This window comes from Phascolarctos cinereus, unplaced genomic scaffold (assembly GCF_003287225.1).
Source record: "Phascolarctos cinereus isolate Bilbo 61053 unplaced genomic scaffold, phaCin_HiC Scaffold_3;HRSCAF=262, whole genome shotgun sequence".
Lineage (NCBI taxonomy): Eukaryota > Metazoa > Chordata > Mammalia > Diprotodontia > Phascolarctidae > Phascolarctos > Phascolarctos cinereus.
The window spans coordinates 205303745-205328944 of record NW_027555736.1 but is presented as its reverse complement, the minus strand read 5'-3'; the positions used below and the strand labels follow the sequence as shown (position 1 = coordinate 205328944).

At 38.5% G+C, this 25200-nt stretch overlaps 1 protein-coding gene across 1 annotated transcript in view; it reads right to left on the bottom strand.

Moving 5' to 3' along the window:
• The window catches only part of UNC79 (unc-79 subunit of NALCN channel complex), a 316047-nt gene that overhangs the window by 202364 nt on the left and 88483 nt on the right, over positions 1 to 25200 (bottom strand). Inside the window, 4 exon segments of the mRNA XM_078151418.1 lie at positions 4295 to 4525; positions 13569 to 13740; positions 14769 to 15007; positions 19788 to 19816. Coding sequence (XP_078007544.1) covers positions 4295 to 4525; positions 13569 to 13740; positions 14769 to 15007; positions 19788 to 19816 — 671 coding nt within the window.

Here is a 25200-nt window from a genome sequence, read left to right as displayed (position 1 = left end):
AAAAAATCCCACACCTTATTGTTATTCCAAAAAAGTGGACAAAGAGACTATAAATCTCTAATAACTTACATGCCCAATTTCTCATCTCTACAAAATTTTATAAGAATAATCTATAAACACATTGAGGGAATCTTTGATCAAGATATGACAAGGGAACAGGCAAATACCTGTAAGCAACATTTTACAGCCGTCTATATCTTTACAATTTCACAACTGACTGAAAATTATATACCATTGCTGCTTTTTGTCTGACTACAAAAAAGTATTAAATTATGAGGAGCAAAATACCATTTTAAAGGCTGCCCTTATCTTTTCCAACACATTAAGGACTTAGATGAAGCTTTTATGAAAAAGTTAGCACAGTAATACATAAGGCAGTTGGCCTTTATTAGGAACATTTTAACTCATACAAAGAAAAAAACAAAAGTTTAAAAGGAGACACCAAGAAATAAAGGCATAAGTGCAAAGGAGCAAGGGAGGAGGGTTTCATGGCAAAGGATGCCAAAAGATCTCAGCTGCCAGAGAGGAAAGGACATAACTAGAAATCAGTCACTAGGTGCTACTGTTGTCTCTTGGGTACTATTGTCCTTAGGCTAAGACCTGCAAAAGGGATAGGGGTCAGCAATGGTCCTGCACAGGGTCAACACTCATCTTCGAAACAGGTTCCATCAAACTGATTGACCAGTCAAGGATCATAGGGGAAAGGCAGCTTCTCTCTCAGATCTGTCTGATTAGTTGGTTCTCCATCTCTGATGTTACAGGAATGAAGAAACTAGGAAGCCCTGGATGTATAAGGATAAGGCACAGAAGTTTCCAAACTGGGATATGGAGGTTTCCAAAAGAGGATAGGACAGGAGTATTAGCAAGAAATAGGGGCAGTTTAAGAACAGAGGCAGCTTACTTTATGAAACCTTAGAAAAGCAAAAATCAGAGAAATTTTTTCTTATTATCACAAAGACCCTCCTACAAAATGTCTCTCCCATGCATATTTTTAAATTGTTCAAGATTCTTTGAAAAATATAATAGACATAATTGTGTTTAATCCCTAAAAAAGGAAGACATATGATTGCTAAAGGTGTTTGCCACTTACATGGAGTATATCCAGCACACAATTAAACCAGAAGAGGGATTCTCTATAGATGGCGAATCAATCTTAGTTTAGTTTAGTGATTTTCCCAAGTTTTCTAGGTTGGTTTGCCCAAGCCAAGTGAATGGGAAAATTTCCAAAACGTGTTCAGGATCTCTGGGCTCTGAGAGTCTCTGAATTAAAAGTTATAATAGTTAATGCACTGAGTCTTGAAAACCAAATAGAAACTTACTCTTTCTGCTTCATACAGATGGTTTGTGGTCTGTTTTTATCTTTAAAGTGCCTTCTTTTACTCTACTTTTCAGCCTATAAACTGCCTCAAATACTTATAGACAAAGGTAAGATTATAAATATTTGAAACTTCAACTATGATCTCGAAGGCATAGGTATTTATCAGGGTCTAACTAAAATGAAAGGTAGAGATTCTTGGCATATATGCTGAAATGTGCCCAGTCATATGGGAGATCATAGGTTATAAACTTAGAACTAACCAAATCACATATCTAGAGCTGGAAGGGCCCTCAGGAGTCATCTAGTCCAATGTTCTCATTTTGTAGGTGAGGAAACTGAGGCCCTGAGAGGTTAATTGACTTGCCCAAGTTCACTCCGGTAAGAAGTGCTTGCTATGAAGAGGATAACAAGGGGGGCAGCTAGATGGCACAGTAGATAGAGCACTGGCTCTGGATTCAGGAGGACCTGAGTTCAAATCTGGCCTCAGACACATAACACTTACTAGCTGTGTGAACCTGGGCAAGTCACTTAACCCCATTGCCTAGACCTAAAGAAAAAAAAAAGAGGATTAAAAAAGATTGCATGAGCTGAACCAGAAATCTGAAAACGTAGAGCAGATTGTGAACATAAGAAACCCCTGACCAACAGAACTAGGGCAAAGGTCATTATAAAGGAGGTATTGTGGTGATGATGACAGTAAAAGACAGGTTCAAAGAGCATTTAAATTAAATAATAATGAAAAACTATTTGATTCAGTAGCTTAAAATATCTCAAAAGATTAGATTAACTGAATTTAAGAAGATAAAATAATTGAATTATTGACTATAAGCTTAATATGAGTCAACATTTTGATATGGCAGCCAAAAAGAGTGAATGCAAACTTTGGCTACATTAGGAAAGGCATTGCACTCAAGAAGGGGAGGTGGTGGTTTCACTGTTCCCTGCCCTAGTTAGGCCACATTTGGAGTAATGTGTTCAATGCTGGGTGCCATATTTTAAGGACCTTAAGAAACTGGAGGGAGTCCAGAGCAGGGCAACCAGTATAGTGAAGAGCCTAAAGAACATAACATATGCAGATCATCTGAAAGAAATGGGGATATTTATCCTGGAGAAAACTTAGGAGAAAATATGCAAATTATCTGTAAGTCTTTGAAATGTTGTCACATGGGAGAGGTATTTGACTTGTTCAGCTTGGTCTGAAAGTACAGAAATAGAAACAGGAGGCAGTTCTGTACTCAGTAGTTTTGTCCCACCCTAGCTCACACCTCTCACCTACATGACAATTGAGGTCGCTTTCATTTCTAAAATGTTCTGACTCTCTTCAGTTCTGGGAATCAAATTTTAAAAGGATCATGGATAAGCACATCTAAAGGAGGGTAAGCAGAATGGTGAGGGGCTAAAATCACATCATATAATAAAGAAATGGTTGAAAAATTGGTGATGTTTTTACCCTAGAGAGGATAAGACCTATGGAGTTCATTACAGTTTTCAAGTATTTAGACGGCTCGTATGTGGAAGAAGGATTAAATTTATTTTGCTTAGCACCAGAGAGCAGAACAACAATCACTTGGTGGAAATTTGAGGAAGGCAGATTCTGAAAGAGCTTTCTAATAGAACTGTTGAACAATAGAATGGCTTAATCCATAATACAGTGAGCTCCCAATCATAGGAGGCCTTCAAATGGACACTAAACAACAAAAGGGTCAGAGATGTAATAGAGCATTGATACTTCAAGTTGGACTCAATAACTTTTGAAGTCACTTTTAACTTTATGATTGATTTCTAGAAAAACCATTTATCTTTATTTCATGCATTTTAGCCAAATCCTGCTCCTGGCAGTTGCCACCTCTCTAGTTTAGTCACAAATAGAAACTGTGGACCTCCCTGAGGACCTATGCCCCCAAAGATATACAAAATGAGTATCATTTTATGATGAAGAACTACTCTGCTCTTCATTTGAAGACTTACAGTTTGTAAAGTGAAATGGAAGACTCACAGAGAAATCCTACCAGCAAGCTTCAAGGACGGACGAATGTCATTAGTCTCTAACTGCACTTTCTCTTTCAATCAATGGGATTTAGTAATACCAAAATTTCAGATCCCTGCAGTTACAAAGAGGAACATGGGTTGGAAGTGTCTGGTTTTGAATTACTTGAAATTCACATGCTTTCCCAAACCAACATTTCAAATCCCCTGGGGTATGTGGATCTTGATCAGTTAATCCATTGAGATCAACCTGCTGGATACCCCTCTATTCTGAAGAATACATATCTCATCTTGGGGATATACCTACCCATGTGTCCCTGGCTCAACAGCATCCAGAAAAGGCTTGAGTTTGGGCACTGTGGACTGAGGAATGTTTCCGTTTTTATGAGAAGTAACCAATAATTAAGAAAAGACAATATCCCTGACTGGCTTCAGCAGTTCTTTGAATTCTATTACACTCTCCCCTTCTCTCTCCCACAAAAATATGTTTTGAAGTAAAATCAGTGCACACCACTGCAAATATCATTACCAAACTCATGGACAAAATAGCTGGGCAGTCAGAAAGACATGGGTTCTAATTCTACTTCCAACATTTACTGCCTGTGTGGCATGAGGAAGTCACTTAACTACTCTGAGTCTCAGGTTCCTCATTTGTAAAATGGGGTTAAAAATACCTATAGTATCAACCTCACAGAACCAATGTGAAGCTGAGATGAAATGTTACACTAGAAGGTGCTTTGCAAACCTTTAAGCACCACATAAATATCAGTTGTCGTTGTTGTTGTTGTTATTATTATCATCATTATTATTATTATTATTATTATTATTATTATTATTATTATTATTATTATTACTATTCCCTGGCATAAAACAATCAAAGAGAGGTCCATCTGTTGAAACAATAAAAACGCTAATGTTTTGATTTGGGTTTTGGTCTTTATCCACAGCCTCATTTTACTCCCAGTGCAAGTTATGGGTCTCTCTTCTTACCCTGGCAAATTCCATCGGTTTGGGAAGCAGGCACATGACCATGACATCAAAGCGAACATCACACACGGTCTTCAACCACTTGGTGACGAACTGAGGTTTCAGCTTTTCCACTAAGCTTCCGACTTCATCGTCCATCATGTAAGCTGTGGAGTGGAACCACTGAAAGACCATGCTAACCAGCCTGGCTAAGCTTTCAGTGGGTGTATTCTCACTAGGGGTACAAAGACTCACCTGTAAAACATCAAACATGAACCCAAAGTCAGATACAATCAATCAACACATGCTTACTATTACATTTAAATTTAAGGTGGGGAAACAGATATGTCTGATGATCCATTTAGAACAGGCAATTCCACTGGACTAATAATAATAATAATAATAATAATAATAATTCACATTTATATAGTGCTTTAAGGTTAACAAAATGCTATCTAAGTTTGATTTGTCATTAAAAAAATTATTCTGTATTATACAAAGAGATTGTCAGAGTCCCAATCAACGTTCCTTTACCAATTTCCACCCTCATCCCAAGGACTTTAGAAAGGTCCCACTCCTAACCCTCATGGAGGCCCCCAGCCACAAGCTCTTCCCAAAGACTTCCCACATCCCATACAGACCTCTTGGGTTGGTAGGTCATTGTAAAGTAAGGGTTCTTAACTTTTTTGTGTCACAAACTCCTTTGGCAATCTAGTCAAGACGGTGGACCTCTTCTCAGAACACGTTTAAATGCACAAAATAAAATACATAGGATTACAAATCAACTACTGAAATACAGTTATCAAAATAGTTTCCTTTCCGAGATCATGGACACCCCAAAATTTATCCATGGACCCCTGGAGATCTGTGGACTCTGGGTTAAGAACCCCTGCTTTAAACCTGGTCAGACTGTCCCCTTCCGTAACAGGGCTTCTCCTGAAAGTTTTAAACTATTCATTTAAAAAGAGCACAGTCCTTGGAAAAGAGTAATCACTTTGATTAGTAAGTGACTAACTTACTAACCCTTCTAGACATCACTTCTGAGACTTGCTATATTGGTAGGTAATTATCTTCCTTCAAGGCACTATGTCCATTCTCCAGATCCAGTCTATCAAGCTGCACTTGTATGGATAGTCCTGGCCCACCTCCAACAGTACAAGGTATATACCAAGCTAGAGAAGTCTACCTTCAACTTCCTAGAAATCAAATCATTGGGACCTACACTTTTTCTCTAAATTTGGCTTGTATAAAACCTTAATGCAGCCTATAATTGCTGTAATATCTCATTGCATATCCACATTTTTTCCTTTTAAATGTATTATATTTAAGGGAATGGGGGTGGGAAGAACAGACAGACTCTATGTGTACCAATAAGATTTTCTCTCTTCAAGGCATCCAAAGGATAGTCCCACAAGGTCAATGCTATTATCAGCTAGCAAACCTCCTAAAGGCCTAAGGAGATCCAGTGATTCTTAGATCTGTTGTCATTGATTGGTTCATGCCACATTTTTCCACCCTCACTGCGTCATTAATCAACCTTCTTCAGAAGAACCACACTTTTACCTAAGGTCCATCAGGCCTTTGAAGCTCTAGAGCAATACTTTTCCTTTTGCTTCCAATTCGGTCCTACTCGGCCCTGCGGTGACACTTCACAGTGGAGGCAGATGCTTCAAAAATCATGATGGCAGTATTTGCCCAGCCTAGCCCAGGAAAAACACAGTTCCAGACCTCAGTATACCACACTTCCCTCAAGCTCACCTAGTCCCAGAGAACAGCTCATTAAAGATCATTTTAAACTTGACAGTATTATGCAGAGAGGGGAAGGTAATCTAGTATAGTATCTAAACCAATAAATTTGGAGCATCTCCAAATAGTTTGGTAGTTCAACCAGCACCAGTGTTATATGTAGGATAGGCTGGTTTCCCTTTAAGGAGGTATGAAGGTTACTCTCTGTTCTTGAGATCATCACTGGTTTGTGTTCCTTGCTGTTTGAGGCATAAAAGGCCCAGACTATGGGGAATGAGTGTTAAATGTTTTAGGGGAATTGTTATTGGCCTGTAAGAATATCTTTCTGACAACATAGCCAACTGCACAGAGAATATGGAAACAAAGAGTAGACATTTTATCTAAGTAGGTTTTTTTTTTAATCTTAGGAATTGTATCATTTTTTTATCTTTTGTAACCAGTACAGTTGTCTTTATGGCATTTCATAATCTATCAGTGTCTTATTGCATTTTAACTCCATGCATAAATCACTGAATTGATTTTATTTCGGCCTATCCCAGAATCAGATTCTCTGGTCACTTTTCACTCGGTTTAACTTCAAGATACAACACAATTATTGTATTTTGAGTCAGAGCACCTTATCCAAATCCTATTATTTACTGCCTATGTGAGTTTGGGCAAATAAGTCACTTCATCTCTTGGAGTCTAAATTTCCTCATTGACAAAATCAGGGAGTTAGCCTATGTGATCCTATGATGCTAAGGTCTTTATATCAGTGAGTCAACACTTTCTTGCGCAAGCCTGAATAACTGACCCTGACTAAAGTAGCTACATAAAATAAGAGCTCACTTTTTTAAAATTTTTCAGTTTGCAAAGTATATCCCTGTGAGATCAGTTAAATAAGCATTATTATCCTGTTATAAATTAGGCCACTGACTCAAAGAGATTAGATGGCTTGTCCAAGGCCACACTTCTCGTAATGAGGAAGCATAACTCCAAATGACTCCTGGCTTCAAATTCATTGTTGCTCCACTTCCTTAGTCCAATTCAATTCAATAAGAGCCTAGTAAATGACACAGTACCTGACATGGACAACGTACTGTCTGGTCACTGAAGATGCAAAGATAAAATGGCAACATCTTTGTCCTCAAGGGCTTTAGATTCACCATCCACTGGGTTGTTGCAACTGGAACTTCTAGATGACCTAAACCCAGTTACATCTTATGGCTCTCATCCAGGAGCAAAGGCAGTAAGAACTACATACACAGGGAGCCTTTTTTTCAGAAGTCATGTTGCAGAGGGACATTTCATAGTTCTGTTACAACTGGCATCTATAGCCATCTATATACCTATCTCCACACAAAAATTCTTAACCTGGTATCCATTAATTTATTTTCTTTTTTAAAATATTTTGATATTTGATCATTTTTAGTATTTTAATATGATTGATTTCCTTTGGTTTATACATTTAAAAACATTATTTGAAGAAGGGATCCACAGGCTTTATCAGACTGCCAAAAGGTGCCACGACATAAAAAACATTAAGATCCCTTGTTCTAAGACTAGTCAGAATCACTCACCCAGACAGATGCCCTGACCTCTGACCCTTTGACTCTAATTAGAATCCTACGTTCACTGACTTGAGATCTCTGGCAATTCCAAGTGTGGAAAGATATAAATCTTTACATCCACTTGCTTTTTCCAGTTTTGTATGTTAGGCAGAACTCTTCTGAGTGACTCTGAATCTCACTGAGGAAGCTCTGCAATGTTCTATGGCTTCAAGTAATCAGAATGTCATCCTCAATCAGGAGCATCTTGGGGAAATCTTACCACTTCTAGAGAATCCCTCTCCCACTTAAATTCTGCAATGCACCGCCTTCACAGCCAAGGCAAAATTTTTGTTGAGTATAAGTCTCCTTGCTTATATATTATTTAATAATAAAAATTAAACACTTTATTACTGCCATTAAAAGAGATTCAAGAAAATGTTAACAACCTCCATACACTTACTTTACCATCTCAAAGCTTTATGAGAATAACGTAAACAAGTATTGTAAGTATCCCTGATGAATATAAAAGAAGGGAAATGGTAGGCTTTCAAAGACATCATTCTATAGCAAATCATTCTAAAGTCACATAACTGACTGAAATGTCCATAGAATGCAAGTTCCCACTGTTCTTATTATTTATTTGTCTATAAAAGTATTTGATTTAGTAATAAAGGCCTGATTTAGGCCTCCCCTAGCAAGATATCTCCCATGAATACAATAAAATCACAATAGCTTCACTGAAAGACAACAGGAAAAAAAAACTTTGATCAATAAACCTCTGTTTAGTAATATCAAGTAAGGCATAAGATAAGAACACATGAGTTACACTGATAATTTTGCTTCTTTCAAGGTTAGGTTACAGTGGTTCAAGATTCATTGCTGTATAACATTATGAGGATTTCTGATATTTCCATACTTCCATACTTTGATGGTTCTGTGGTCTCATCAACGTGTATATTCTGTCCAATAGTACATAATGTAACCTATCCATGCAGTTTCATCCTATATGACTTCTGACCATGTTTCCCTATAAATCCTCCAAAGGAGGTCCAACTAAACTGCTAGGGACCTATTTCTAGGTCCTCTGATATTGTACAGACCTAACAAAGCTTTTGCCACAGGGCCAGCCTGTCTTTTTCCTGTCATACATATTTCTGATTACATAATTTATACACCTTTCCCTTATGCAATTCTTAATTGTTAATATGCTACAGCCTATTCATGTGCTCTATGTTTCCCCAGTGCTCTCTGGTTGACCCATACCTTTAAGTCTTTGGAGGCCACAGCATTACATGTTTCATAGACATACAACAATACTAGAAGAATAGTGATGTTAGAAAAGAAGGGCTTTTGCTTCAGGATGAAATTTGAGTTTTGGTTTTTTTTTAAAACAGTGCAAATTCCAAGTGCAAATTCCAAAATGCCATTCAGTTCACTTGCCTCCTCTTCAGTTCTAGACATTGCTCATTGTCCATTTACTGTGTTTGTCCAAAATATGTATAAATAAGGACTAGCTCTATGGGCTGATCCTCCAAATATATAACATAGTTTGAACAATAGACATTTTTCATCCGCTTTTTTTTTCTTTTATGAAGAGCTGTGCTAAGCTCTCAAACTTAGGAAACAATGTTTAATGTAATCAGCACATAGGTCTTAAAGAGGCATTGCAGTGCAGCAAAAAGAGCATGGCAGCAAGGATCTCCACTCAAATTTCATGGAGTGTCACTAGTTGGCTGACCTGGGACAAATCCCTGGACCTTTCTAAGCCATAGTTTCCTCATCTTTAAATAACATGGTTAGATTAGATGGCCTCTTTAGGAAGCATGTCTCTCTCATGCCTCATTTGATATTCCTATTATGGGGTCATCAAGCAAAGCTTGCTCTGTTGTTCTATATTTCAAGGATTTTTGAATGATTTTAATATATAGAGAGGACACATCTTCTTGGAGAAGTCTTTAAGTTAGCATCTTGGTCAACCAAATCAAAAAAAAAAAATTAAATGAGTAATTTATAGTCGACAAACAATAAACAGAGTGGACTCTTGTATTCTCTATTCCTTTCAGTAAACTGAGTAACTATAAAGATGTGGGATTCTATAGAATATTATTTATGAAAGCCTTCCTGTTCCCATCTCATACCTTCATCAAGTATCCTTTCTTATAAGAGTTTTGTAGAGGAAGTTCAGTAGGCCTACAGGTCTTAATTACTGATATTTTGTTATTATTTTTCAGTACTATTAACACTTGAAGAGGCAGTGTGGTAGTCCAGAGAGATGGCCTCAGTCAAGAAGTCCTGGGTTCAAGTCCCACCTATGATATATACTGGCTATGGTACCTTTGAAAAGTCAGTTAACCTCTCAGTGACCTAGGCAACAGTCAAAGTGTAAGTTACAGAGCAGGTGTTGACCTGCATTGGTAAAATAAGTTTCCTCATCAGAAACTGCCTATATCAATGAAAGCACAGGTCCATTAAAAAAAACATACACATAAAAAAAATCTGTGATTTCTTCCTTCTCCCTCCAAGAGTTTGGTCTCTCTTTGCTAAGAAGTGCTATCTGTGTCCTCAGAACTGTGTTGGCTGCCTCAGGGACAACTTCCATATATAACTTGCATTTTACAAATAGTATTTCATTTGATCCTTACAACAACCCTCAGAAGTGGGTGTTATCATTATCCCTAATCTACAAATGAGGAAATTAAGGCAGACAGAGGGTAATTGACTTGCTCAAAGTCACAGAGCTAGTAGGTGTTAAAGGCTGGATTTGAACTCTTCTTCCTGACTCTAGGTATAGGACACTATCCACTGAGACATCAAGCCATTCCCCATCTTGCTCCTCTTCCCATTTTGGGAAGCTATGATGTTAAGAGTCCAAATGTGATATCTCCATAATGAAGAAAAGGTCTATTATAGAATTCTTTATAGATTTTTTCCATTTTTATCTGTTCTTCTAGTTTCATATTCCTGTAAACTTGTTTTTCCCTAATTCTCGCTGTTTTATGAGGTAATGTTGCTTATAATCTCACACCAGCCCCCTTTGTAAGATTTTACAAACAAGTTTATATTCCAAACCAGCATTTCTGTGGGCTAACACTAGCTCATTCATACAATTTATTTTACTTTATTCATTTTGGCAACTGATTTATATTGATGAAATTTCCTTAGCAAATGGTGATGTTTCATGTTGATGTTTTTTCTTTTATCCATTACCCTTTTTTTATGTCAACAGCTTCGTAAAATAGGTCAGGCAGGAATTATTCTACCTGGAGACTTTCACTTCCAACTCTGAAATTCTGTGATTGCAATTTAATCTTTATTTTTATCTTTACTGAAACAGGGTTGTTGTAAAAGGATCAAATTAGATAATGTATGTAAAAGGCTTTGTAAACTTTAAAGCACAGCAAAAATGCAAGGGCTATTATTAATGGAATAATTAATAATAAAATGATAAACACAGACAGCAATTTGGAGGTTGGTCCCATATTGATAACCAATCATTTCCTAACTGTTAGAATATAATCAGTTTCATTTTAGGTGATGTTATTCAGTACTCACCATGTCCAGAACTTCCCAGTTCTCTTCTTTATGAATTTCTTAAACTATTCGTGACATATAGGCATGAGGTTTCAGCATATTTTATCAGCATTTGGCTAGTCTTTCTTCCTCATAAACTATGTTTTTCAATATATTTTTCATTGTTACCCCTAATATCTACCTTGTTATCTGCCACTGCATTGAAGTTACCGATAATAATATACACATTGATTTCATTTGGAAGGTCTTATTGAGCTCTTCATTGAATTTCTCTACCTTCTCATCCTTTGCAACTAATATTGGCACATCAGGCTCAATTTTATTCAGAGTGGTCTTTTTGCAAATGCTTAACATGATTACTGCACAACGAGATGACTGAGTATCCCATGAAATAATGTTTACTCTTGCCTTTGGATACACAATAAAACCAATCTGCCAATTCTTTAACTGCTTCTCTAGTACCCCTCTTTCCATTTAGCTGCTACTTCTTTTTGTCCTCTGGTTTCATTTATAAAGAAAATGTCATGACTGATATGAATAAGTTTCTCCAATAGACTATCTACTCATTGATCACTGGACAAGGATCTCACATCTAAAGTAGCCACAACTAAGTTCATGTTTACAGAGGGTCTAAAAATTATGTGATTCTTACCCTTCCCCCTTTTCTGGCTAGCCCTTTGTTTATACTGGGTTTGAATCCATTTGGACCCCATTTCTTTTTCCACAGGAAAATATTACCCCCAACCTCAACAAATATTCTAATTACACAGTATATGTTGGCTAATGTTCCCATACAAGGAATATAACAAAACCAAGTTTTAAATTCCAATTTGGTAAATAATTTTAAAGGAATATGAATGACGTGAAAACACTACTAAATAGAAAAAATCAGCTCACTGTGTAGATCTCTGCTCATGGACAGCTACGCCATATCCACAACAGGATGCCATTTCATGTAAGTCTTGGATATTTGGGTGGTTCTTGATTTAATAGTCCTTAGTAGCTAGCCTTCCTCTTTGGTCCCCTGTATTACTCTACTTCTACTCCAGTGAAAAAAGTGCTTCACTGCCTTGAAAGGGGTTAGGCCCCCTGGCTTCTATTTCCACCTGAATAAGAGATGTGCATACTCCCTTTTTCATTCCTGATCCTTACAAAAAAGAGAAGCATTTAGGCTCAAGCAATGAAATATCTCAATAAGGCTTGGTTTTTTAAAATATAGCTTAGATAGGCTGATGTAAGGGGGATGTTTATAAGGCCAAGAATTCTGGGGATCAGGGCTATTCCTCGCCCCACCCCCAAAACAAAGACTCTGTTTAGAGGTCCTATCTAAGGAGTCTTAGACTAAAGTAGCAATAATAGTCCAAATATCTCTAGCAGGTTAAGTCTTGCAAAATATTTTTCTCATAACAACCTTGTGAAGTAGCAAATATTGTGTATACATATGTAAAGCTTTTTCAGTCATGTCCAACTCTTCATGACCCCATTTGGGATTTTTCTGGCAAAGATAGTGGAGTGATTTGCCATTTCCTTCTCCAGTACATTTTACAGATGAGGAACTGAGGCAAACAGGGTTAAGTGACTGGCCCAGGGTCACACAGATAGGAAGTGTCTGTGGCTGGATTTGAACTCAGGTCTTCCTGATTCCAGGCCTGGCACTCTATCCACTGTACCACCTAGCTACTCAGCAAATATTGTTATCTCCATTTAACAGATGAGGAAATTGATGCTCATGTGGTTGAAGTGACTTCCCCTACTAAGTGCCTGCACTAGGAATTGAGCTCAGGTCTTCTGATACCGTATCTTATGTGCCATGATGCTTTCCTAATAGCATATTACTAGACAATAAAACTTGTGCTTGCCATGACCATCCAGGCTGTGTCTGTATTCTTCCTCCCAGCCATGAGACCTGATCATCACTGACTATCACACACATCTCAGCAGAAATTGTGAGTTTAGTTTCCTGGGGCCACTCAGGCTGTCCAGAACTGTTGTGGCTAAATCAACCACACTCCTGTCTGCTTATTCATTAACAAGGCCAAACAAGATGATTCAATTGTCCTGGAATCCATACGTTGGGCCATGTGTAGAAACAGTTATCAAAATAACCACAAACCTACCAAAAGCACCCTAGGGCCTGAACTATCAAGAACATTTGCACGTAGATGAGTGCCAGGTCCCGTGCTACTGCCTGTACTGTACTAAAACCAGAAGTAAAACATTATATCCTGCCAAAGTCAATGTTTGGTTGTGTGCCAAGAGGTACATTGCAACCATCACACAACCACCATACAACCACCATACCTTATGCTTATTGTTTCCTCTCCATTTTACTACATTACCCAGCCAACACTGAAAAAACAGAAATGTACAAGAACAAAATTCTTCATCTGTGGAATCTCACAATGAGAAATACATTGGAAGATAGTGGTGGATTTTTTTTAAAAAGGTACACACATAGAGATAGAAATATAGATACAGATATATGTCCTTACTAAGAACCATATTCCAAACTGGCTGAGCAGTCGTTGGTCATGTTTATCATCATCTTTGTTATCAAAGTCAGTGTTATCCAAGGAGTGATGGGAAGAGGAAAGTCCCATTTGTCTTCGACGGTTTAGTTCATATTCCCTCTGCTCAGCATGAAATTCAGCTTCCTTCAGCAAGCTGTAGGGAAAAAAATGGGGGAAGTTTCATATCAAACAGTCTGGAAACAAATGGTAGATAATGAATTATGCAGGGATAGCCATGAAACCTGAGTATTGGTTTAAACCTCAGAGATCAGTCTGGTACACTGGAAAAAGCAATGCATTTAGAGTCAAAGGATATGGGGTACAAATCCTGGCTCTGCCCCATAATACCTGTGGGACCTTAGCAATCTTTTAACATCCTAAGGAGATGCTAGCTTCTTTATCTGTAAAAAGATGGGGATTTAACTAAATAGTATGTTATCCCTTCCAGCTCTGTATCTATGAACCTGTGAGTCTATGGCCTTTCTAGGCCTTGGTGTCCTCATTTATAAAATAAGGAGAATGGATTTGATCACTTACAGGATCCCTTCCAACGATAAATCTATGATATTGTAAAGCATGAATCCTCTCTACAGGATCCTGAATAAGAGGTCATTTAGCCTCACCTTTAACACTTTCAGTAGTAGGGAACTCATTTCATTTGTATTGTACAACACCTCTAGTTTATAGATTGAAAAACTAAGACACAGAGAAGTGACTCCCCTCAAAACACATAGGAAAGCCATTAGAGTGATGGAAGCTAAACAAAACCCCAGTTCTGTTTACAAGTTCTTTCCATAGGATCCAAAGCCTCCTTCCCCTATCTTTAACTGTATGAATGTTGTGGATACATATAAGACTACCGGGGGGAGGAAGGAGGTTATTTTTTTAAAAAGCTGATTGAGAACTGGAATACAGAATATATATCCCCAAAAGGTGTGAAAGAGGAGCAACACATTTTCTGACCCATGCAGTGAAAAAAAAATGAATAAAGGAAAGTAATTACATTTATTTATTTAAAAGATGCTTTTTTTTTATTTCCAAGGAAATAGGCTCAAAACAGAGATGTAACTCATCAAATACAATCACTGCAAAAAGCTGGTGCATCAGTGTCTACACATGCTTATTTGTAGATAAGAGGTAACCCAAGGTGAAGGCCAGCAACTCTGTAGTCTGTCTCATTACCTAATCACAGCCTCCACTGTGCACACAAGTTCCTCAGCCCCACATTCCCTTGTGTTGATGGGTGGAGGTGATGTCTGATACAGGTGGGTCTCTGCTGTGGCTCCTGTCGACCCAACTTCATTGCTATGGTGGTTTGAATGGCACCTTTTGCAGTACCGGACAGGCCTGTTTCCATGGCGACCACAGCACCCTGCTGAGAAGCAGGTGACAACAGCCCTCCTCACATGAGAACTGCAGTTCTGAAAGCAAAGAAAGTTTTAAAATTAAATGACCAACGGAAATTTAATTTAAAAATGGAACAAACGGGAACTTAATGGGCCAGGCAAATGTATCAGGATTCTTGAAAATGGAAATTAGCATTTGAAAGCAAGGTTCTCTGTAACCAGTTAGGCTTCAGCAATGATGAAATGATCCAAAATGTTTTCTATTGGTTTAATAGAATTAAAAGGTCAAAAAGAGAAATGTTTTCAAACTCTAAATATCTAAAAAACAAAAGAAAGCAAAACCTTTAAATATCAACTGTGCTTCAAAGTTCTTTCTAAGCATACTTCAATAATCTTATGTTAGAAAGAGGCATGAATGTCTTTTCTCCAAAACCCACACTTTTTCTGAACTTCCCTATTTCTGTTGAGGACTCCACTATTCCTCCAATCACCCAGGTTCAAAACTTCCGTATTATTCCCTGACTCCTTATCATAATTCATCTGAATAGCCAGATCTTGTTATTTCTACTTCTACTACATCTTTGGCATAAGTCCCCTTCTCTCCCACTCACACAATCACCACTCTAGTACAACTTATCCTCCCTCTAGCATAGGAACTTCTGCAGCAGCTTCTTAATTGGCCTCCCTGCCTCCTCTTTGCCCATTCCAAACCATGATTCACATAGCTGCCAAAGTGATTTTCCTAAAGCCCAGTGCTGGCCATGTCACTCCTCTTACCAATAAATTCTGGTAGCTCCCTATATATCAACTCTAGAGTCAAAAATAAAATTCTTTCGAAGTTCAAGCCTTTTGCAAGTGGCCTTAACATACCTTTCCAGTCTTATGACACATTATGCTCCTTCATGAATTCTATGGTGGAGTCAAACTGGGCTTCATACTCTTCCTCATACATGGCATTCTATATATGTGCCTGTGTACAAACTGTCCCCTAAGCCTGGAATGCTCTGTCTTCTCCCCTCACTTACCCTTCTTTGACACTCATAAAGGTCAAGCAATATTTTTGGTAGAACCGTCATTTTTATTATATTAGCTCGGCCTACCCATGAGCAACTGGCATTTTTCCAATTATTTAGATTTGACTTTATTTGTGTGAAAAGTGTTTGTAATTGCATTCATATAATTGCTGGGTTTGTCTTGGAAGGTAAACTCCCAAATATTTTATATTGTCTCCAGTTATTTTAAATGGAATTTCTCTCTCTTGCTCCCCAGCTGTTAGTAATATATAGAAATGCTGATGATTCATACAGGTTTATTTTATATCCTGCAAATTTGCTAAAGTTGTTAACTATTTAAAGTAGTTTCTTAGTTGATTCTCTAGAATTCTCTAAGTATACCATCATATCACCTGCAAAAAGCAACAGCTTTGTTTCCTCCTTGCCTACTCTAACTTCTTCTATTTCTTTTTCTTCTCTCATTGCTAAAGCTAACATTTCTAGTATTATATTGAGTAATAGTGGTAAAAATATGCTGCTTTGTTTTACCCCCTGATCTTATTGGGAAATCAAGCAACATTTTCCACGAGGCCTTCTTTTCCCGCCCCTTCCCCCAGCTGTCAGTGCCTTCCTTGCAGAATCATCTTGTATCAATTTGGTGTTTCTACATTTACATATGCTTCTATTGTCTCTTTGCAGACAGGAACTTTCTCTTGCCTTTGCACCCTCAGTGCCTGGCATAAAGTAATAATCAAAGCCTACTGACAGACTTCATCAGTATTGGGGCTTCACCACCTGCACCCCCCAGATACAGATCCTATGTCTTCCATACTCCACGAGTTCTGAGGGCCAAAACAAAACAATTATGCCCTGGTGGGCAGCCTTCCGGTGTCAAATGTCTCCGCTCTTGGCCAGACCGGCCCTGGCGGCAAACCCCAGTCTCAGGCTAGGCCCTTCTGACCCGAGGGCCCAGGGTGGCCGCCTCAGCCCGAGCTCAGCACTGGAGGCCTTTGGGTAAAATTGTCCTCGTGCGCTTTGCCTCCGCGTTACAGGACACATGCACGTGCGCGAGTGCTCGGCTCTGCAAAACTCCCAAGGGCGACCCCTCAACGCACACTGTGCGTATTTCTGTTTGCTCTTGGAGGGGGAAGGTACACAGCAGAGAGGTACTACCTAGAGCAGAGGAAGAGGAGGCCACCTGAGGGCCAAGACCTGGACTCGGTACCAGAATTTGCCGCAACCCCAGCCTGCGACTGGCCAGCAGAGCTCCCACGCTCCGCCTTCGTGCCCCTGCCCGGAGGAGGCAAAGGTGCAATACTGCGCATGCTCCAAGGATGGCCTTCCAATTGGCCGGTCACCCCCCCCATTCACATGGTCAGAAATTAACTTTAAACACGTGTGTGTGCGTGTGTGTTACACACACATATATGTCTTTTATATTGCTGTATTTTATATTTATTTAAATATATATTCCAAAATTCAACTTGTGTTGACTATGTTCAGATAGGTGCATATGTGTATATTTTTTTTCTACCAGTCATGTGATTTTATTGCATAGAGAAATATTGATGAGGGAACTACTCCTTCCACCTGTTTTTGGAGGTCAGCACCTGATGTACAAGTGGAAGGCTTAAAGAGTGGCCTAGAGTTTATGTGAATTGTTCAGGGATACAAAGCCAGGACTTGTTAAGAGTCTGCGATTGTGACTCCGAGGTCATCTGTATCCACTTACACTGCCTCTCATGTGTGTTAATATATAAGTACATATTTCTTTTCTGTTCAATGCAAATACTGGCATGTAAGAACCAGGACTGTGTGGTCTGTTCTTCAAAGCTTAGCTGGGCCCTTTGAGCTTTATCACCAAGGAGTGATGGATTTTTTGCCCTGACCTCTTTAGAAAGATCACCTACTAAAATACACAGGGACTACAGTCTGCATCATTGCAGTTTATATGTCCACCCGTTTAAAAACAACCAGAAAAATATTTTTGTTCAACTTCAAAATGGGAGATTTTCATTCCACCCTTATCTTTAAGCAGCATAAGCAGCATCCAAGGACACTTGCAAAAGTTTTTCTGCACTATGGGTGGCCTTAACTGACTGGCTGCTCCAAGCAAGCTGTTTCCATTCTCTTCAGTTCTCTGTGGGAGGCCCTAAATAACGTGGCAATAAGAACCACAGGAACACTCCCAAGGCAGTATGACAAAACAGAGATAAGTAGACTCCTCCAGAGGAGAACTGGTTACAAACCTCAAATAAAAAGGGGGAAATACATTCCAGAGATAGAGGGCATGAAAATGGAGTTATTGACTAAGAGAGATTCCATCGTTTCAAGAAACATTGTTAAGTCTGGTCTCAGTAGTAGGTGTGGGACCCACTTTCTTACTGGTAATGACTTGAGGGTCTCCATTTACACCCCCATCACTTTCCTCACCAGTTGGGGCCTGAAATTCTCTAAATATGGATAAATTCACTCCAAAAGTCTATGCTAGTCAAAAGTAAATGCCCCTAGGAAGGAACATATTTTAGGTCCTTAGTTTAGGATTAATTTAACAAACTGCTTTTGAGTCTTGGCAGGAGCTGAGGGCTAAAGGGAGCTGTATGTGTGAGACATAGCACAAGCACATGAAGGTACTTATGGAAGGGAGACAACAGAGTGGTGTTGAAAGGGGAGGAAGGATCAAAAGCCATTTATTGCCTAGGATCAACCAGAGGCACTGCATTGCTTACAGGAATAAATCATTTTAAACCAAGGTTTGAATTAAACTTTGACCATAACGCAAGATGTTTAGCTTTGTATTCTTGCATTTTCCATACCAAAGTCAGGCTTTCAAATCATGGAAGTTATGTAACTAAGGACAGACTCAGAGCTATTTCCCAAAGTCTTTGTCTCTCTTAATAGTCTGATAGAAACATCTATCTTTTTCCTTTTTTAGTAAATGGTGTCTACTTTTGCCCAGAATTACTTCTTTCAAATCTAAGATGTTCCTTGACTCTTGAATCCCTTCTTTTTCCCAATATGTATGTTTTCCAACTCTGACTTTCAAGATCACCTTCTTCCTTCCAATTTCCTTTCTGCTTGGCATCTTTGTTTTCTCTTTCTCACTCTGGATTTATAAGCCCTGTTACCTTTGGAGCTCTATTTCTAATCTCCCACCTCTGGTTAGTGACAGAGCCAAGACCAAAATCAGAAACAGATCTCCTGGCTTAGATTAGTATTCTTTCTAAGACAATATATTGCCTCTCTTGTTCCCTTATTCTACTCAAACAAGTATTAGATAAAGAAAAAAGATGGAAAAGACATAGAGAAACTCATGGTTGAAGGCAGTCTTAAAAAAAAGAGAGAGAGAGTTTGGGGGCAAGGAGGTCATGTTAATCATTTAGCTTAACAAATAAATGACTATCTTCTATGCATAGAAACAGGATTAGTATATTTTGTGCACATGTATTTTGGTACATACCCCCTCCCCACCATCACCATAAAGTCTTTTTAGCATGAAAGTTGCGCCATTTCAGTAAATTTAGGCTCTACATTTATTTTATCATTGTTCAGGTGTTTTGGTGGAGTGTTTAGTTCCGTTTTTAAACTAATACTTTATCCCATCATTTTGGGCTGATTACACATTATCTCTATTATTATCAAGCACGCTGTGCAGGAAGGATTTGCAAGATCAGGGCTGAGAACACTGGCCATGAGAAAAGTAAGCAATCTTGCATGCTAAATCACTTTTTCCCCCTTCACAAATTACGATCACATAAACATTTTGGAGACCATGGCATAGAAATGAGGCACATGTTCATGGAATGAGATTATGAAACAAACACAGAAAGTCATGCCTCACCACACAGATGGTTTGGTCTTACCTTTTTCTGACATATAGCAGATATTTCAGCTGTAAGGGGAAGGTATACAAAACATCAACAGAGAAAGAAAGCCAACCTCACCAAGGGCATTCAGGGGAGAAAACAAACTTAGTGTAATATTACCTCTGGAACTGGCCACAGAAATAGATATTCTTATACGTCTCCAATATGGATATTTACTTCATCTTGGCCTGTATCTTTAGGCCCAAGTAGTCCCTCGATGGGCCACAAAGCAATCTTAGAGCTCTTTTTCATCAGTGCCCAGTGGCATGCAGCATAACCATCAGTTTCATCATTATCATAGTATCTTACCTTTATATAGTGCTTGTTTCTGCATATATTATCTCAAATGATATGCATAACAATCCTGTGAGGTAGGTAGTACAAATATTATCCTCTAATTAAAAATTAGAGACATCAGGGACCTTAAGGAATTGAAGAGGTTTTAGATGAAGTAAATCCAGGAGATCTATTTACAATAGAAGTGTAAGCATAGTACCTATCATATAGTAGCATAGATTAATAAATGCTTTTCCATTCAATTTTTTTCTTTTAAAGCATTATCCTAGTTTAGCAGTTCTCAAACTTTTTGATCTCAGGGCCCCTTAAGATTCTTAAAAATTATTGAGGATCCCCCCCCAAAGAGTTTTTGTTTATATGGGTTATATCTATCTATATTTACTGTCTCAGCATAATTATGTCAGAGAGAGAGAGAGAGAGAGAGAGAGAGAGAGAGAGATCTCAGCATTATTATGAAAACAGTTTTAACTTTGTGGATCCTCTGAAAGAATCTTGGGGTTCCTCAGACCACATATTTGAGAACTACTGTCCTAGTTAATGAATATGCCAATAAAATGTCACTGGCTTTCTATATACATATGTATGTATAGAGATATATGAGGTTAATACGAAGTATAACAGGAGAGCTGTAGACTATGTCCCTACATCTATACAATAGCACCACTTCTACTTCAACAACCTAAAAATTCTATCATTTCATCAGTTGTGGGCACATCTTTGGTACCTACAAAAAGCACAAAGATCCCAATTCTACCAAGTCATAATAAAGAGTCTTTATAATGTGGTGTGACCCAAAACTTTATTACCTGGTGGCCAACCTTCTGATGATAAGTGCCTCCAAATTTAGCAAGACTAATACTCTGAGGACAGGCTGATACTCAAAGCCTCTCCTGCTTCGTAGGGTCTGGCGTAGGTTGGGCTCCATTAGCAAAGCCATGGTAATTTAAATATTAATAATAATAATAATGCTTTGGAGGAGGACTTCAGAGAAGGAATATCACAACAACTTATCAAAAAACTGAAAGTTAATTCATCCACTGGTTATGTTATTTATTCAATCCCAAGTAAACAGTTTTACTGATTTATTTGCACAGAATTCTTTATTGACTATACCAATTATTTTTCTCTACCATATTCTCTTTAAAACAGCACTTATCTCTAGATAATGGAATTGGTAAAGGATCACTATTCCTAAATAAAGTATACATATGGCTTTGCCAGTGAAAGCCAGACTAACCACTACATACATTGGCAAAGTTTTTTAGTATACTCTCTTGTCCTGCTCCATCCTAACCTGACCTTCAATAGAATGGCAAGAACTGGAGGAGTAGCAATGATTGCAGGAGGGGTTGCTGGGAAATGTTTTCCAAGATTTATTTTTTACCACCTTAAGTCAACTACCATTCTGTTTGGATAACTCAGTTCACATACCCATCACCAGATTTGGGGGAGGTGTGTGTGTGTGTGTGTGTGTGTGTGTGTGTGTGTGTATTCATTCTACATGACCTGAGCTCATCTCTCAGTGACAGCATTAGCAGCACCAAAAATTTCATAAGTCATTTGTCCATATGGAAAACTTTTCTGGTCAATGGTCCTTTAGTGCTAACTGCTAATCCCTATTTAGCTTCATCAGTGACTATTAGGAATCAAGAAGGAATTTAAAAGGCTGACTTAAAGATAGCTTTCCTTGGAACCTCTGTGTAGCCAAGGGAAGGAGCAAAAAATAGGCATAGAAAAAGGATAGTTTGCAAAATGAATCTCTGAGAAGAACCACACAAAGTAATACAGCTGCACTCAAGATTTAGCAGTGGGTTGGTAGTATTATGGGTAATGAACAATTAGTAATAAGGGGTTGTAGTAAAGTGATGGTTATCCATGATGAACCATGAAACAGATAAATCCACAAAATAGCCCCCAATACTTTTCAAGACACCTTAAAGAAGGTATTCTAAAAGAATGGAAAAGATCAGAAGTGGTATTTTTATCCCTAAACAATATAACCAAGAAAAAAAAAAATCAACTACCAACCCATATATCTACTTTCTCATTTATATAAAATCTTTATGGGAATGTTATATTTTGAATCCTACTCTGAATAAGAATTCAGAAGGGAACAGGAAGACTTCTTTGGAAGATATTCTATAGCAAATTGCATTTTTATAGTCATATAATCAAGAAATTTAGAGAATGTGAGATCCTGTTATGTTTGTTTATTTATTACTTATACCCAAAAAAATTAGCTTGGCAGAATAAAAGACCACCTTAAAGGCTCTTTTCCAAACAGGTACTTCCCATGTTTTTCTTAGAATTATATAAGATTCCATGATAGAGGCAACCACAGAGAACTCTGTTCAACAATAGAATATCAATACCAAGTAAGGCATAAAATGGGGAGATATATACTAGTCAGGCGATTGTTTCTACCATGGAGGATATGCTATGGGAAGTCCGAGAAAAGAAAGATTTCCTGAAGATGATAAGCTTCTCCAGATGTTCCAGTTTGCAAATAACACTGTACTAATTGCACCAAGCTGCATAACGGTATAGAGCAGACTCAATGAGATCTATAGCCTTTCAATGGAGATCATTTAGCAATCCAGAGGGAAAAAAACCAAATAGATGAAAAATGTGTATTGTTAAGATCATGACATGCATTTAATGGGTAGTGCCTTGAGTAATTCCATCAATATGCATAGTAGCATTGAAATTCGAAAATTATATGGGCCCACAACAAAACAGTAGAAGAAAATTAGATTGTATGTTTGGGGAAGCAGCACAATACAAAGACCATCTTTTTAACCAATGTTGCCTCCATGATGCTGTAGAGAATACTAAGTCACAGAATAATCAAATTTTCAGGTGACCCAAAGACACATGGCAGATATAAGAGGGCTATGCCGCACTATCAAGTATGACTAGTACATGGCAAGGTACTAATAAAAAAGACATAATAATCAAAAGTATATATGACCAGGAAAGGAGGTAAATTGGTCATTTAGATCAATTGATAAATAACAGATAGGACAGCTTAAGTATTGCATTGGCATCTATAAGACAGGAGCTTTTGCACTAGCCTTCCTGCCTCAAGTCTTTCCTCACTACAATTCATTCTACAAACAGCTCCCAAAGTATATTTTAGCGAAGTGTAAACACAAACATGTCCTTACCCTATTCTCATGGCATCATCTTCCTGATGTCATGGTCCTCCTTGAGAACGAAGGACAAACCACACAACTCTACTCTCAATAAACTCTAGTGGCTCCCAATTGCCTTTAAGCTCAATAAAAACTCTTCTATTTATCATTTAAAGCCCTTTCCAACCTGAATCTTGCCAATCTTTTTAGCCTCTTTAAACATTACGTACCCCATTCCTGCCTCTTGCAGTCCAGTCAAACTGACCTTCTCTTTGTTTCTTACACATAGAACGATGTAAAAAATTTCCAGACTACATATACCTCCCTAGTCTCTCTCCTCAGCTTCACTTCCACATCAGCAGCTGCCCTTTGGACATTTTGAAGTGGATATATGGTAGGCCTCACCAGGTCAATGTGTCTAAAACAGAACTCAATTTTTTTCCACCAAAAACCTCCTTCCAAGCTTCCCTAGTATTGTTGGGAGTACTACCATCCTCCCCAGACTCTCAAGACTCGGCGCCATCTTCGATTCTTCATTCTCACTCAGTCCACAAATGTCTCTCACATATATCCTCTTCTCTGAATTCACACAGCCACCATTCTGGTTCAGACCCTCAGCATCTCCAGTTTTAATCATTACAATAGCTTCTCTACATCAAATCTCTCCTCATTCCAATCCATATTGTACTATGTTGCTAAAATGATTTTCCTAAAGCATAGATTTGCCTGTGTCATTTCTCCTTTTCAGTTAACTCCAGTGGCTCCCTATTACTTGCAGGATCAAATATAAATTCCTCTGCTTAGCATTTAAAGCTTTTCACACAACCTGACCCCTTCCCACTTTTCCAGTCTTCTTTTTCTTTACTTGCCTTCACATACTCTATGATCCATCTTCACTGTCTCCTTGCTGTTCCTTGCAAACAATACTCCATATCTATTCTCCATGCCTTGTAACATCTGTCCACCACGCTGGAATACTCTCCCTCCTCATCTTCACTTCTTATGGTCTCCTAAATTCTTTTTAAAATAAACTTAAATAAGAAGGGAAACACCGGGCTCTCTGAAATTCTCCCACAAACATATAAAAATATAGCCTCAAAGGGAATTTTTTTTTTTGATGGGCAATCAGAGTTAAGTAACTTGCCCAGGGTCACACAGCTAGTAAATGTTATGTGTCTGAGACCAGATTTAAACTCAGGTTCTCCTGATTCCAAGACCGGAACTCTATCCACTGCACCACCTAGCTGCCCCTTCTCAAGGGGAATTTTGAGCAGCAGAAATAATTAAAAGTTGGGATAAAGTCTTCCTAAAACAACTTGGGAGGCCCTTAGGAAAACTGACCTCCGGGGCAGAGGTCTAGCTTAATTGAAGTGCAAACACCTCTATGCAGATTCTACAGAATCAACAAACAAACCCCAAGGGCTGGTGGCAGCCTCAGCAGCAGAAACCTCCACCTCAAGGACAGTGTGGGGTCAGACAGCCAAGCAGGAGAAGCTTAAAGGACCCTCCACAGTTACTACACACCAGGCACAGGTCTATTGACCAGACACAGTCAAGGGGTGTGAGAGCAAGGAAGAGCAAGCACGCAGGCATGTGAGCACAGCAGCAAAGGGGTAGGGACCCTGCTGGCTATGGGCACTGGCAGAATAGCAGAATCCCTGGCTTTGGTTCAGGTTCCAGGAAAAAGGGATGAGTTGAAGTTCATAGCCTCAAGAGGGATTGCAGGGAGCAAGAGAGTTTGCAGGGATTGTGTGGATGGGGGCCCTAGCCATAGCTCAAGGATAGAGTGGAATGGCTGAGGTTGGGATACCAGACAGAGCTTAGAAAACAACCATAAGTAAAACCTGAAACATGAGGCATCATCCCCCACACCTTAGGATTATAACTTGACTACAATAATAAGCTCATCATCATAATAATAATTATAACAATGAGAAAGCAAAGGAGAAAGCACCCAATCATAGATTGCTACTATGGGG